The sequence below is a fragment of the Strongylocentrotus purpuratus genome, unplaced genomic scaffold (assembly GCF_000002235.5).
Source record: "Strongylocentrotus purpuratus isolate Spur 01 unplaced genomic scaffold, Spur_5.0 spur5_scaffold_11, whole genome shotgun sequence".
NCBI classification, from domain to species: Eukaryota; Metazoa; Echinodermata; class Echinoidea; order Camarodonta; family Strongylocentrotidae; genus Strongylocentrotus; species Strongylocentrotus purpuratus.
The window spans coordinates 17,606,973-17,623,845 of NW_022145596.1; the positions used below are offsets into that span (position 1 = coordinate 17,606,973).

General features: G+C 36.5%; 1 protein-coding gene across 1 annotated transcript in view; it reads left to right on the forward strand.

Annotated features, from left to right (window-relative positions):
- LOC588610 (relaxin receptor 2-like) overlaps positions 1-16,873 on the forward strand; it is a 66,201-nt gene that overhangs the window by 23,436 nt on the left and 25,892 nt on the right. Inside the window, exons 2-4 of the mRNA XM_030981308.1 lie at positions 9,911-10,075; positions 14,657-14,746; positions 15,304-15,415. Of these exons, the coding sequence (XP_030837168.1) occupies positions 9,911-10,075; positions 14,657-14,746; positions 15,304-15,415 (367 nt within the window). The remainder of the gene's footprint in view (positions 1-9,910; positions 10,076-14,656; positions 14,747-15,303; positions 15,416-16,873) is intronic.

A 16,873-nucleotide genomic window follows, 5' to 3' on the forward strand; every position in this document is an offset into this window, starting at 1 on the left:
GACGATTTGTCGTACCGTTGTTGACTCTTATTCCTTGTTTGAATTAGTTTCCCCGAAAATATTAAACCTCTGATTTCTTTAGCTGATATTATAGGAAAGTGAAACTTTGAGAAAATACAAGTGTTGTAGTTGTAGACACTCTCGAAGTCGTCACAGCGGATAAAAAGTCACAGTTCGAAGAGGAAAAAACTTGTCGGCTGACCGACAATATACATCTCACCGACTTTAAACTTCTGCATTGATATAGTACACGAGGATCGAGCAAAAATACCGACACCGCTGACCCGACACAGCAACATATTTACCCATGTCTTTCTTACTTCCTTGACGAGACGACTCCACCCACACCCCCTTTCTTTTACTCCCACTCCTCCTTTCTCAGGCTCTTACCTCCCCCTTTCTCCTCTCTTCACCCCCCGTTTCTTTTGTTGCCCTTTTCTCTTTGTTCTTCTTTTTTTTCCTTTTCTTCCTTTTCTTTCTTTTCCTTTCTTTCCTCTTCTCCCTCTTTTCTTTTTTCTATTTCTTTCCTTTCTCTTTTCTTTCCTTTCTTTTTCTTTCTTTATTTTCTTTTCCTTTTCTTTTTTCTTTTCTTTCCCTGTCCCTCTCTTTTTTCACTCCCCCTTTTCTCTTTTTTCCCGACGGCAGCGCAATTTTACCGACAATATCCTGACAGGTGGAGGGGTGTCGCACCCCCACACCCCCCTTTGGCGACGCCCCTGTCCAGAACCAGTATACACTATTTGAATCCCCTATTATTCATTATTGCAATCTTTTTAATGGGATCCACTTTATAATTATGCATTGAATATTGTTATAGTTATCAATCCTCTAGCATGCTTATAAGTCGCCAAGAGCTTTAAAGTCTCGCTTTAAAGAAAGAGTATACATCAAATCAGTAAACAAGTTTATTGTGAACCATTTGCGTCTCTTAACGTTCATGATCCTGTGTAATAGCATATTTAAAGACCGTCAACACTACTGGGCCAGAAGGAATTAGACCACACAGCGAGGTCACTGACAGGTGGCTATCTCATTAACTCAGCTCTCAACTAACATAAGAAAAAGAGGATCATGGGGGACCAACAGGCACCGATTGGGGAAGTTTTCTATATAGAGGGAGCAAGTAGCTACAAGTAGGACAGTGGGGCTTTATGGGAAAAGTAAAACCTTGCTAAAAACCTGAGACACGCTTGCAGCAAGATTTAATATTCTCGGCAAAAAAAGTAAAACTCGCATGTTATTGATTGAACCGGCATTCCTTCTTTGGTACTTCAACGTCAAGACTGTCACTCTTAGAACGATTAACGAGAAGATCTGCATCGATGATCAACATGTGTTGGTGCAGGTTTGGGTATCACTACCCCTAACTACCTCTTCACCACGGGTTCAGATTGAGATCGGAGAAAAAAAATGGAGTGCGCCAAGGAAATAACGCTAATGAGCAATGCCCTCGGCTCGCATCACCTATACCCTCCGTTCATTACGATTCGGCAACTGAGTAGCCCGAGGAACGGAATCGATGCGGAGAAAGACAGAGGGAGAATGGGGTTTATTTGTGAATAGAGCAGGTTTAAAAGGTATCTCGAAACAGACGAGGTCATTAGAGCGCACTGCTTTTAAAAGGCCTATCTTGGGTGCTTGAAGTCGTTGACCCTTCCGCATTTAATACGATGACCGCTCCACTTATCATGCTTTTCCAATACTGTCGATTCGTTTACACAATTTATTAGTGACATTTAGGGTGCGTAGAAAAACAGTTTATGTTCTTTTTTTTAATTATACAGGCGTATATTATTGTAAGAGTACATTTTACACAAGAAGATAAAATTTAAAAAATTAAAGATTTCAAATCGAATATAATGTATTTGTATTTGTATTTATTAACATTTATTTCCTTCTCAACAGCACAATGTAAAACACAATGTATATATATATGTAACAATTATTTCAACATAGAGTATACAGTAAATAATTCAGATACGGAAGGAGGCGAAAACCCGGAAAGCATAGCTTGAGTTGGGAACGCCCATAATAAATTAACACAGTTACCGAAAGAACATTATAGATATTATTATGAAAATTACATTGTATATAACAGAACGTTGATAGGAAAAAAAATAGTAAAAGGAAGAAAGGAGAGAATTAAGTATAGGAAGGCATGTTCACCCATAAAGAGAAAGTTACATCAATTGGAAAATAAGTACGAAATTTCGAAGTATGTAGATATAACAGGCAAGGTAGAACAATGTAAAATGTGGGGAGCCTAAATAAAAAGCAAAGCTTGCATGTGAATAGGCTCCCGTACTGAGTAATACAATATAGTAGGTCTGAATTTAAAAGGTATATACTCATGCATATACTCAGGTATACTCAGGTATATGTTCATACTCAGGATGAAAAAAATAACGACTTGCTCAGTTATCTCATTTGTGTTCACACGTCAAAGAATAAACAATAAGTCATTCAATCACTGATCTAAGGAGAGTATTTGAAAAATGTCATAAAACTGACTTCATATTTTAACGAATGTTTAAATTACGTGTATAATATTCATAGTGATTAGGCTTATTTGTAGGATGAACGGGGACATTAATAAAGACCGGGCATCATAATTATACGTGTATGTAATTGTTGTTGTTGTTGTTATTTTAGTTCATTGGGTTCGTGGGTGAGTGTTTGATGTAGTGAATAATCATTTCAATAATTAGAAACTCAATATAAAGATGATATAAATTTGACATCCTTCGACTTAAGAATATGCAAATATCAGTCTGATGTGAGTTTTAACTTTTGAGTTAACTACAAAGACAGGTTTTTGAAATAATGCATCTAGTGTTGACAACATTGGGATACCAATATCATTTATAACACGGGTTCTAGAATCTAAGCAATCCGATTGGTCAATTGACATCACGTGGGCGTCCATTATTTTTTTTTTCCCAACGTGCAAAACCTCTCCCATCAAAAATTGAAAAAGCACGCTCGATATCGCTTTCGCGTAATTCAATGTTTTACTTTTGTAGAGTAAGAGTAGCCTAACGTATCTAGATCTAACGTTAGAATATGCTAGGCCTAAATCTAGTTAGATCTAACTTAGATCTAGATGTAATATCTATCTTTACTCTAGATCTAGACTGTCTAGAATTTATTGTCGACCTGTCTTAACAAATAATGCACTGTTTCGCTCGTGTGTTAGGGCAGTTCCAGTGCGCTCAGGTAAGTCAGTGCGATATCAATAACGCACTTGCCCTGCGGCGCGTGCATTATCGCTATGGGCACTGACTAAACTTCGTGCACCGGCCTTGCACAAACACACTCGGAACAGTGCATTATTTGTGTAATAACAATATATTTGAAAACAGAAGCTAACCGGCAGTTTTTATTTTTTTATTTTCGCAACTCATTTCCCAAAAAAAAACACTAATTATCCGACATGTCACATGCTCTTACGTCAAATGTTCTAGAGATATTTCGATTGAGTTAGGGTTACAAATGGTTTTTGGGGTTAGGTTTACGGTTAAGTGCAGCATTTGGCACGAGGTAGTCAATCAGAATTCGGTATGTGTAGAGTATTGAAAGTTAACCAGTTGTCACCGGAGCTTGTTTTGCACAACCCGAAACCATCAAACAATAAGAAGCCATATGGAGGTATGACATCGCTTTGCCTTTCTTCAAACCTACTCTTCGAGAGCTCCCTTTATTGGAAGGATATCGGATAGCTTTATTGATCCTCCGACCAGTACGACTGTGCATCTCCGGAGATGACTCGCTGGAGAAAGTGAGGAGAGGCAAAGAGGAAGAATGAACGATCGAGGTAAAACAAAAATAGAAGGGAGACTCAGTTTGCGATGAAGGCATATCCAAAAGAAGCATACCAAGACTTTAGAAAACATAGTCGGATCCCTCGTAAAATGAGGCGGAGGGGGATACAACCCCTCTATGAATAAGTTGCCCCCTTCCACACACACACACACACACACACACGCACACACACGCACACACACGCTCACACACGCTCAGACGAACACACACACACTTGGTAGTGACTAAACATGCTAAATGCAGGTGCGCATCCGGTTGTTTTTCTTCGAGCGCTCATTAGAACCTCCTCATTGGGAGCAGAATTTTGTATCATGTCACCTAACCGTTATTTTAGCTTCGACACAGGAATCACAATATTTCAATGTGGAAGTTCTTTTTTGTTCTTTTTTCTGGAATCCTTGATAACAAATCTTTCGTCTGCCACTTTGAATTGATAGGACTTTACTGAGCGTGAACGCCAAAAGGCAGCATCTTAAATAGTTCGTAGCGGTATCAAGTGACACAGATGTTCAAGGTGATTCTGTCCAAAAATACGAATTCTGATGAGAAACATTACAAAATATAGGGGAAGTTTACCTAATGACAGTCATAATGGGAAGAAGATAAATTGGAAATCTTAACAACCCTGTATCGAATGCGCCTTAGGGAGATAGATATGTGCGTTGTTATGTTTCAAGTGAAAAGCTCCTTTTTCGATGACACAAAAAATGTCAGAAAAAAACTTAAAAACATATTGGCAATGTTTCAGCTGAATAGTCATCGTGTTTTGTAGGCCTAATGGGACTAGGCACCTGTGTGATTTTTGTTAGAAAATACGCACCTGTAAAATGGAAACGAGGTATGAGCTCTATATGCCAGCAGGCGAGTGTGCAAATGTGCGCGACTAACGAGTGTGTGAAGATTTTTTTCTTTTCTTTTTAAGAGTGAGAGGTGCGAACTACATTTGAAGAGCTTCTGCTTTACAATTTTAAAGGAAATATTTTTGATGAAACGTAAAATAAGCGGCGAAACCTAGAACAAAACTTATTAAGAAACATATAAAAATTGGATTAGTGTATTCTTGGAAATGCCGAGGGGCATACTAGAGGAGAAGGATGTTTTACACCGCATGTATATTCAAGGACACGAAGAAAAATTACAGTTATTCTATATACCGAGGGAAATGTACGTCAACTACAATCCAACTTTTTAGTAAACAAAAATCGATGTTACTGTTGTTTTTATACACCGTTGAATTATTGATTTCCTGCTATTGAATCTCATAATTTCATAACGATCACCGCCTACCTGGTCACGGAAATGGTTTCAAATCTATGTTTAGAGGCGGCTGGTAGAAATAATGCCTTCAAGGATAGTTTCAAAATTAACCGAGCAGGGACAATTTTCATTATCTAGGAGGTATTCTAATAAATGCGAGGTCGTTTTTTCTTCACGACTCGGTTGTTACAAGCAATTTTTGATAGAAAAGAAGCACTTCCCTGATGAGTATTGTTCCTCCTTTGTTCAATCTTGTTATTCCCTTTACCGCAATATCGCTCTGTTGTGCACACATTTCCACATGCTTCTAACCTGCATCGTTCTTCTGTTCTTTGTATGTTTTTAATTTCACACAGCATGGCATTGACATACTTTTCTAGCATGAGGGAAGTTTTATTCCTTTCGTTTATTGGAAACTTTAATTCTCCTTCCTTTCTGGGTTTCTATGTCAACTTAATTATAAAGATGTAACAACGTTTAATATAAGAAGGAATACAATTTAACATAGTAACATAACACGGTTAGCTTTGTAATACAACCCGCTTGTAAATCATCACGCCAAGTACGATTTTGTGGAGTAGGAATGCATTTACTATCTTTTAGTCTGGAAGCATACGCGAATGAAATGTCTTTCAGTGAAACGGTATTGGCAGCTGCTAGAAAGGCGCCATTAGGATCTATGGTGACACTTCTATATCGAGCATTCTCGCGGGGTGCCCTGGAAGAGAGCATTAACCATGCTTTGGGTGTCTTCTCGGGAATTGATTCAAGGTTGATTGAAAAACCTGTCCGTTGCTTGGAGCGTCACTATTATAATTGTATCCATGTTCGTTGATAATTTAAAACCAGTTCAGGCTCTATTCGCACCTCCAACATGTCAAATATCACATGGAACTGGTAAAGAAGCGCATATCAAATGATACTAGTTGTCAAACTTAAAGACAAAGTTGAGTTCTGGTCACGCGATTGCATTGTGAAAGAAACGGTGTTGTATCTAAAGAGAAATGTTGCAATATAATGGATATACAAATAATTCGATTGCCATTTCCCCCTTCTTTTCCTTTATGAAATCTGCGAGGAGGGGGGGGGGGGTTGCCTCTTGCCCCCTCTTTAAATACGCTAGTCGTTGCAATATTTTGATAACCAGTCGTTGAATGTGAGATTTTATCCTTCCCATTATCGCAAAGCACAGTCTATAGACGGAATATTGATGTTTTATTATCACATATACAGAAATGCACATCCGGGAGGTTTTGGGGCACGAAAACCCCCCTTCCCCGCTCGAATCTGGTTTACTTTAAGTAAACAAATAACACCCCCATCCTTCCCCCTTCTCCAATTGACGATTTTAGTCCAGAAAGAAAGTAATATTCCAAATAATAATTCATTACATTATGCCTCATTCTAAATTAAAACACAATAAACAAAACTAATATTTTACAGTTCGAAGAACATTTGATAAACGCTTTGCCTTTAAAATCTGTATCCATCAAATGTGTCACCGTTTTGCACCATGTATGAGTTAAAATGACAGCCAAAGTGGGGATGTCTCAAAAGACCAATTGCCCACGACACAGACAAAGCTGATCGCGTGAACCAAAAAAAAAAAAGCCCATGAGACTATTATATCAATTTCGTGGGCAGTTTGTCTATTGGGCCGTGCGAGCCATGAACCTAGATCATAATAACCTTTACAGCCGTCGCATTTAAAGACTTGTTTTGCTCCTTCTGGAATCCTTCTTTGAGATGATTTTATTCTGCCAACCAGTATGATAAGCCAGTAATCTACTGGTTATTCACCTCAGATGTTTTTCTTTATATTACTTTGTTTTATTTTATTTTTTCGTTTCTCTTTGCTTTGCTAATTTGATTGATTAGGCCGAACTGAAAGAGACAGAGACCGATTAATGCTGTAAACAATAGCAGGAATCAATCACTTTTCTCAAAAAGAAAAAAGCGTATTCTATTCGTGTATACGTGACCTTAATGACCAAAACAATCCCTTATGTATTCCCATGGCCTTATTGGCATGGACATGGAATAGGCGAAATGATTCAGATAAACGTACATATCCTGTTCGGATACGTGACTATAATGACAAAAACAATAGTCTTCGTATTTCCTGTAGTAGGCTCTGAGAGGAAGCAGGGGAAATGAATAAAGGGAAAATCCACCCAGATATTATCTTGGTTTTAATAGAAGCAAAAAAATGAGACAAGCAAATGAGTTAAAGTATAAGCAATATCCAATAAAAAAAAGAAGGAAATTCATGAATTTTAGAAGTTTTCATGAGTGAAACACGAAATGGCGAAACTGTGACGAATCTTGCGAGCTCCTTTCCCTTATTTGCTCTGTAAAGAAAAAAACCTATAATCTTTCCACTTTCTTAGTTATTGATGACGGAATAGAATTGTTTCATACAGGGGCATAACTTTCTTATTTTAATCGGGTTTTGCTCAACCCCTTCATTGACCGGTTTCTCTCATGTTTTGTTTCTATTCAAACCATTTTGATATCAGGCTGGACTCCCCCTTTGAGGAAACAAACTTTTGTACTTGCGTTTAGATCAAGTTGTCACTCACAAGAGCGATCCGTACATATTTCATGATTAGCTGATTGCAATAAGCAATATTGCCATTTTAGTATCCGGGCAACGTCAATCTTGATGGTTTCGGGTTTGTTGCGTGACCTATGATTGATAGAATATCCTTCAGAGAATAAAAGATGAAAGCGTGTTCCATCTCGATTAGTGCCCATGCATCATCCACATCTGTAGTGTATCCCCCGATTCACGCACAGATGATGAGGCGCAAGGGAATTTGCAGTAACGCTAATTATATCCGCGCCTCTGTATACAATAAATGCATGTTTTAAATTCATATATTGGCAATAGTATAAGTATTATTAGTAGCACTTACAGTAGTAAAAAATAGTTTTAGGTTTAGTAGCAGTAGAAGGAGGAGATAGAGGAGGAGTAGGTGTAGTAGGAGTAGTAGTGTTATTGTTGTTTTTGTTGCGGCTGTTGTTAAAAAATATTATTGTTTAATAATTTGTTTGATTTTATTTTAAGTCTTACAGAAGTAAAATTAGTAATAATAATAGTAGTAGTATGAGGAAGAGTAGGTGTAGTAGGAGTGTCAGTAGTGTAGTTTTTTGTTTTTGTTGCGGCTGTTCTTAAAAGGACTTGGTAACATCGTTCAGATGAGAAAAAATGAGGCTAAGGTAGTGACTTCAATGCTTGAAAAACTGATCTGATCGATTCCTTAATTCTCCCAACTATACTATTACCATTTAATTACATTTTAGGAGAATTTAGATCGCCACAAAGCAATGAATTTGCTCTTTATATTCATTCCAGACATTTTAGTACTGAAAGATGTTTTAAAGCCTGTCTTATGTCTTATTTTCATGGAAAAACCGTTGGGAAAATTCAAAAATGGTTGGGACAATTTACTGTTGGAGGGTGTCGCACAGTGACGCCTTCAAAGAAACCATAAGTATCTTTGTAATTTGAGAACTTGTTGAGGATTTTGTGCACGTTAGAGGGTCAGTATAGTAAAAGGAATATAATGAATAAAATTTCACACACAAATCACGCAGTTTTATCATCAACATTCATCAATGTTACCGAGTCACTTTAACCCTAATAAGGCCGGAGGGGGGGGGGGCATCATGGCCTCCCCCCTCCACAATTTTTCTGATTATTCGGGAACGCATATCGATGGCGCCCCGCCGCTCGCTGAATTTTTTCTTTCGAGTCTTGCGCAACTTTTAAAAGAATTTTTTTGAAAATTGGACCTACGGTTACAAGGTCACGTGACCTTTTGTCTTTGCATGTCAGCCCGAAAATCGCTAATTTTCGTGATTTGTGTACAAAACATATGGAAAAGTCATTTTTCTTAAAATAGATCAAACATGGGTTATTGGGTCTTTTTTAAAGATTAGTTGGTTGTTTTGGGAGTCAAAATAGTTGAATTGTAGTTAGAATTGAAATAAAACAACAAAAACAATAAAATTCATAAGTTAAAAAAACAATGAAATACATAAGAAATTATCAAAAAGAAATAAGAATAATTATTATTCAGAATGGTCTAATGAATATATGTAGTGAAAAAGAATGCTTAAATATGAATAATATACGATTAATGGGTAAAAATGTGATTTTTATGACCGTATTTGCATAAATTACCATAAATATGCAAATGAGTGAATTTTTCAAAAAATTGAAATTATCATATTATTCTATACACTTCACTTGACATACGTGCAAATTTTTGCGGAGATCGGCCACTTCACGGCCGAGATCTTATGGGGCCGTACTAAGACCTCAAATAGCCCGGCCTTTTTAGGGTTAAATAATAACAATAATAATCGGCTTTTATATAGCGCTTAATACATCTCGGACGTCTCTAAGCGCTTTACAGATATATTATTACCCCGGTCATTGGATTCAGTGCTTGCCCACACACAATGTGTGCACGATCTCCACTCCCAAGGGGGCATTCCAACAAGGCGTTACTTGACGCTCAAAAACTGTTTGACCAACAATGAAAGTATAACTGTTCGTTTGTTTGATTGATTTTTGCATTTTCCACGATTATCGTCCTTGTTATCTTTTTTTGAACGTCAGTAGTCGGCTACCGGCAGTATCAAACGCCCTATAAACGCGGTGGCATTAAGCCTCCTTCCCACACATTTTGGAAATCCTTCACTTGTATGTCCCTGCAGTTTTAATATATCTGCTTCTAAAAATATATATATATTCGTAAAAAATCGAATGTAAATTTGTGTTAATTATTTTTTATAGCACTCTATCTTGTTATACTTACAGCTCTTTCATGTGGAATAAGCCTGTCTGAATGGCATAATGATCTCATCGAATGTGAACCTGGTTCAGGCTTCTTTCCATGTGGCAACCTCACTCAATGTGTGGCTCAGCAGTTCCAATGCGATGGCATCGAACATTGCCCAAACGCAGCTGACGAAACAGGCTGTGGTAAGTTAATAGATGTTGTATCATCTCGAAATATTTATTCGTATTTCTTTTTTTTCTTTTTGTTTAAATACATCGTTATTCTACATGTTATAGATATATTCCACTACATTAAGGTGGAACGGGAAATTAATGCTACGCAAATTATTTATCACATAGATTTTTGGGTGAGCCATTAAATTTCGCACGCCCTGATATTCAGTTGGTTTTAATAAAATAAAAATAAAAAGCTTAAGAATAAGAGAAGCAGACCAGTGAAAATCAGAGCAAAATCTGATGAAGATTAGAAAGTTACACATTCATGAAGTTGCCATAGCTATAAAAAAACAGAGTGGCAACTCTTTAACTTATCTCGCGAGCTCCTCTTCAAATTGCTCTATAAAGAAAATTTAATTAACTTTCCTTTTCTTAGCTATTGATGACGAAATAGATTTGTTTCATGCAGGGGTTGTAAACTAACATATTCGCAATAATTACATTTAAGTTGAATGTATGATTAAACATTTTCTAAAGGGAAAATATAATTTTTTTGAAGCTTTTAACTACAGGGCAAGTTTGAGGGAAGCTCGCAAGATGCGTAAAACAACATAAGTGCCAATTTGTGTTTGATTGATCGCACCTTCAACAATTCATAACTTCCCTACTTTTAATCGGGTTTTGCTCAAACATTCACTGACCTGTTTCTCTCATTTTTCTGCTACCATCAAAACCACCTTAGTATCAGATGGACTTCCCCTTTAACTATTAATGCCCACCCAGTAGGTATTTAAAACATGTTTACGCATCAAGTGTCGTTTTCTCTTACCCCTCTCAGTCAGTGTGGTCTCAAAGTGCTTCCGAAAATCGTCCCTTAGGGCAGTTCCAATGTGCATCACATACTTGATTACCATTACCATTTCAAACAATCCCCACGTGGTGTCGCTTGGCCATATTGATAACGGAACATTATCAATTATTGATGGCCATTTATTTTGTAAAACTGTTATGCTGAATGAAGGAAGATAGCAAGGGAATAATTCGTTGTCACTATTGTTACGCCTAGAGTGTCTCTCTCATATATCTTTCGGGTCTCTCTCTCTCTCTCTCTCTCTCTTTCTCTATTTCTCTCTCCGTCCCCCTTCCTCATACTGACTCTATTCCATCCGATCTCTCCTCTTTTATTACTAAGGCGTCCTGAGAATTAGGATCCATCGTGCATTATAAGAAGAATAACTGTGCTGCAAGTTACTGACCCACCGGGATATGTGCAGTCATGGCGATGGCCGTTGTGCGCGAACAATTAATTATTAACAAGTAACTGTCTTCATTTACTACTACATAGATATAGATTTTCGAAAAGTTGTGAGCCCTTTCCAGCGTAAATTTGAGACAAAAAATCCTTCTAAAGCTGGTTTAAAAAACATAATTTATTATTACACGACGTATAAGAGGGCTTGCGGTTTTCACTCTCCGTAAACTAGAACATTTTCAGATAATCATGATATTCAGTCAGTATGCTACACATGTAGTGGGAACGTGACGCCACTTAAAGACTAATGATTCCATTACCCCGTTACTCGCCAAAAATACGTGGCAAGAATGATCTTTGCATGACCTTTTTTCTATGTAAGTTCATCTTACGGTCTTTCAATCTACTCCAAATTTATTCTACTGTCGAATATTATCTATCCATGGTTCTTAGGAGCAAGGAGAGTATGAAAATAATATGATAAATGATAATGATAAATGTAACTTATATGGCGCCGAATCCACTCTATGGAGTGCTCAAGGCGCAAGTAGAAATAAATAAGAGTTAAACGGAAATGTTTTACATAAATTTTAAAGTCAATATAGGTTATACACTTTTTAATGTCTTCTGTAAGGGAATTCCATTTTAGGTCGGACACGCGAGAGAAAAGAATCTTTCCCCCAAGTTTTTGCAACTTTAGGAATCACAAGGGCACCGGAAGTGGATGAGCGTACAGATCTCGCGGTGGTGAATTTTGGATTAAAGAAACATTGTATTGGGGAGCAGAACCGTGAATGCAGTGAAAAGTGAGCAACAAACGCTTGAAAATGATTTGTTTTGTTATCATAGGTTTTTATTCTCTATAACTAAGTGACGAGATCGCGATGAAAATCACATATATTCGTTAAAAAAAAAAACCGCGTTATTTGTACATTATGAGAAGCTCACGATTTGAGGCGAATCGGTTTAATTGGTTGCTGCATCCTATATTGCCTATATGACTTCATGGGCAAATAAGTACATAATTGATAAATTTGTAAGAAACATATTCACTTTAATAGAAACATGCATAAACAATAGCTGCGTATAAACTTAAAGTAGATGAGTCTACTAGCTTAATAGATGGAAAAGTGGTTACGATTATTAACCATTTCCCACTAATCATGTATGTTTTTTCAATACAGAGTCTTTACACTTTCAGTGAAAAAAATATTCAGATATAATAAGTCTTTAACATTCAGTGTGAATCTAGATTGAATTTGTGAGAGTGTTATCCTGTCATTTCTAGAATTCAAGATTGCCTAAGTAGAAGCAACGACATGGACACTCCTTAGGGCCAATTATTGTCACTTGGATAATGATGAAGGAATATGTAATTTGTTGTGCAGCCATCCGAATAATTAACCAACTCGCGATATGTAATGTATTGTAATAATACGAGTCTGTTTCGCTGATCTATTGATCTTGACGCAGTGTGGGCGATTGTGGGTGTGAGCTGCGCGCGCGTGCGTGGACGTGGCAATTTGAAGATGCCTGGATTCAGCAATAATGCAAACATGGTAGACTGACTACATATTAATGATACTACTATATTCCCACCGAGACCTTTCACTGCTTTTATAAACATAAAACATCATAATTCCTTTGAAATGCCGAAGATAATCTTGCAGATTCATGTCTTACGAAATATCTCGACGTCACTACATAGTATATTTCACGAACAAAGTAATACACGCATCGTTTACCCTGAAGCTAAATCGTACGTGAATGGAGATTATTTCACCAAAAAGGTAAAAAGGCGAAATTTCTAGTAATGGGGACTCATATTTTGTATGATTACGAAACATATGAAAGTTATTTTACTTTGAACAGAGGTTTGTTCGAATTTGTAAAGAATATAGCCAGCTGCCCGGCCCTATAATACCAGCATTTTTTCAAAGGGCATCCTGATGACATAGTGTTGTTCTGAATGATTAAGAAACAATTCGGATTGGATTGGATTTAAAAGTTGTCGAAATACTGGAAGGATAATCTTTATTCATGCATATACAAATATTGTGGATCAAAGAGTGAAAACAAATTAAAGAAAGCTTATAGACCAAATTAGTTAATTAGGTAGACGATATACCTTTTAACATTTTAACGTTAAACCTATTGATCGTCGTACTTTACTCAATTAGTACTTGATTTAGAGTCCCACGAAAAAAGTAATATTTTGAGCTACTTATTATTTTTTAATATCACGGCCAGGGCTCGTTCACAATCATTCGAGTTCAGAAGACCTTTTTACATCAATAGCACAAACTCTGCAGTTCATATATAAATATCTGCCGGCGAATTAAGATTTCCGATCTAGAGTACAATTCCAACGTTAACATGTGAAATTACCAATACTTCTAACGTAAGAAGGGGACAGCCGTTGTATATGTGCATATATATAGTATAGCTATATCTTAGCACATGGTAGATGCACTAACACTGGTTTGAAATCAATATGTATATCAAGAATTTCCGACCGAAATGTTATACGTTGGTTTTAAGGAAATATTTTATTGATAACATTTAATCGATTGTGGTTAAGGTCATTTTTTGTTATAAACATAGGTTCCTTGCATGTTGTATATCTGAAATGACAGTAATCTGACGACAGTTTAAGTTTTAACAAAACATCATTCATCACAGTATGGTCTGTCTTGATTATGATCATCCCTGCTTTCGTTTGGGTTTTTCAAAGTTTCTGTCCCTTGCACTTTCAATAATATGAATGGACCCTCTCTTTGTAGTTCTAATGTAGGACTTAAAAAAAGAACAAATACTCCTTACGAATCGTGTTCTACTCCAAATAGTATATAGGAAATGTATTTATATATAGCCCTTTGATTCAATACTTACCAATATTTTCATTTCCTCTGAAATAAGTACAATGGAAAGAGGCAGCTGCTTTTTATATAATGTATTTATTTGACCACAGAAGATCAGGAAGAGTTGAAGGACATGTCCGATGTCGATGTCCAACTTCCTTAAAACCTTACTGGGCTAGTTGTCAACTCATTACATGAGTTATCAAATAGACTTTGCCATGTTTTTAATTTCAATATGAGCTCTGCTTTGCGTACTTAGTGCATTGATTTACGGATCGAACTCTCAAAGTGTCAAACTCTCAATTCTGTACAATAAACACAGTGAAATAACGTTATAAATCAATATTATGATCCTTTCTCCACTGAAAGTATAGGTAGAAATTATCCGTTTGATTTTCTAGGCCTTAATGAAATGTGGGAGCTTACGTCGGTTCCCCTTCGCCCCGCCCAGCTATAAATACGCCACTTATTGTTCTAAAAACTGTTTTTATTCAGCTATCGACGACGGGTGGGTTAATCAGTTCGACTATCGGCATCCAATTTTTGTGACAGAGTTTGAACCGGCTAACATGGTCAACGCTTGTGGTAAGTCTGAATCCATTCATATTATTCTTCATAATCATCATATTCATGGTACCCGCTGCATACATTGATCTTTCATCCCATATTTCTACCCCATATGTCCCGATGCGATGCAATAGAGAACAAGATGGACACTTATCTGGAACTGGCAGGTCATTCACCTATGTTCTCTACTCTCTCCATAAAAAGCAGGATTTTTTCCAAATGAAGTATTCCATTCAAGAAATACCCACCTGATTATGAAAAGCATGAGAAGGGTAACAAAGAGAACTTGATTGGATGATTTGAGAGCCCACTGTCTTTAAACATGTTTAAAAAACGTTGACACTAAACACCACGTGCATGAACTATGCCCCCACCACTCCTTAAAAATTAGACACGATTCCCCCTGGAATATATATGAATGTATTGTATTAGTCAAATGTATGTTAATTTCACAAATGAATAATAAATAGATAAATAAATAGACAAATAAATCAATGAAGGTGTATTTGATTAATTCAATGCGTTTACATTTTGCCAATACACGTCAGAAATATATGCTACCTCTTCCACAACAGCGTTGCCGTATTATCCAGAGTTATGCAGATGCAACAAGCTTACGCAGCTCGATTGCTCTAACCTTAGTATGACAAAAATATCCCGTGATATTCCTTCAAATGTCACCAGACTGTAAGTACATCGCCCACTTTTACTTTACTTAAATTTCATTCCATTTCATTATAGTTAATATAAAAAAAATCAGGTTCGGTGTAATAATAAATATTTATATTCTTTTAAAAAAAATGCATAAAACATCGTAAAGCTTTGTTGGGTAATTCGAAGAACAGTCAATTTTGGTTAAGACAGTAGTAGAATAAGTCATATCTTGTTTTCAGAGTGAGTGTCCATTTTTGGTAAAATCAAAATTACAAAGAGGTACACATGATTAAGGAATTCTGTAATTTGATAACCCTTTTAACATATCTTCGTCGTACAGGGGCATTTACACTGTCTTCCAAACACGCCAAAAAATGCCAAACCGGAGCCTGGCCGCGATGTTTCCAAGGGCAACTACGCTTTACCGGCAGAAACGCCAAGCCCCAAACATTCCAAAACGAAGTGTGATCTTTTGGCGTGTTTTGGCGTGTTTTGGCTTGTTTGGCAAGTATAAACGCTCGCAGTTGTAACATCGCGATGTTAGGTAAAGTGACTTGAGGAACGGGGCTAGATGTCGTCCTTTTGAAGACAATGATAGAACTATTAATACAAAGAATAACATAAGAGAAGGTGACAGAAGGAAGAAACTAAGAATAACATAAGGATAGACAGAAAGAGAAAGTGATAGAAGGAAGAAACAAAGAATAACATAAGGAAAGACAGGAAGAGAAAGTGATAGAAGGAAGAAATAAAGAATAACATAAGGAAAGACAGAAAGAGAAAGTGATAGAAGGAAGAAATAAAGAATAACATAAGGAAAGACAGAAAGAGAAAGTGATAGAACGAAGAAACAAAGAATAACATAAGGAAAGACAGAAAGAGAAGGTGATAGAAGGAAGAAACAAAGAATAACATAAGGAAACACAGAAAGAGGGATTGATAGAATGATAAAAAAACAAAGAATAACATTAGAGAAGGTGATAGAAGGAAGAAACAAAGAATAACATAAGGAAACACAGAAAGAGATAGTGATAGAATGATAAAAAACAAAGAATAACATAAGAGAAGGTGATAGAAGGAAGAAACAAAGAATAACATAAGAGAAGGTGATAGAAGGAAGAAACAAAGAATAACATAAGGAAACACAGAAAGAGGGAGTGATAGAATGATAAAAAACAAAGAATAACATAAGAGAAGGTGATAGAAGGAAGAAACAAAGAATAACATAAGGAAACACAGAAAGAGGGAGTGATAGAATGATAAAAAACAAAGAATAACATAAGAGAAGGTGATAGAAGGAAGAAACAAAAAATAACATAAGGAAAGACAGAAAGAGAAAGTGATAGAAGGAAGAAATAAAGAATAACATAAGGAAAGACAGAAAAAGAAAGTGATAGAAGGAAGAAACAAAGAATAACATAAGGAAAGACAGAAAGAGAAGGTGATAGAAGGAAAAAACAAAGAATTACATAAGGAAACACAGAAAGAGGG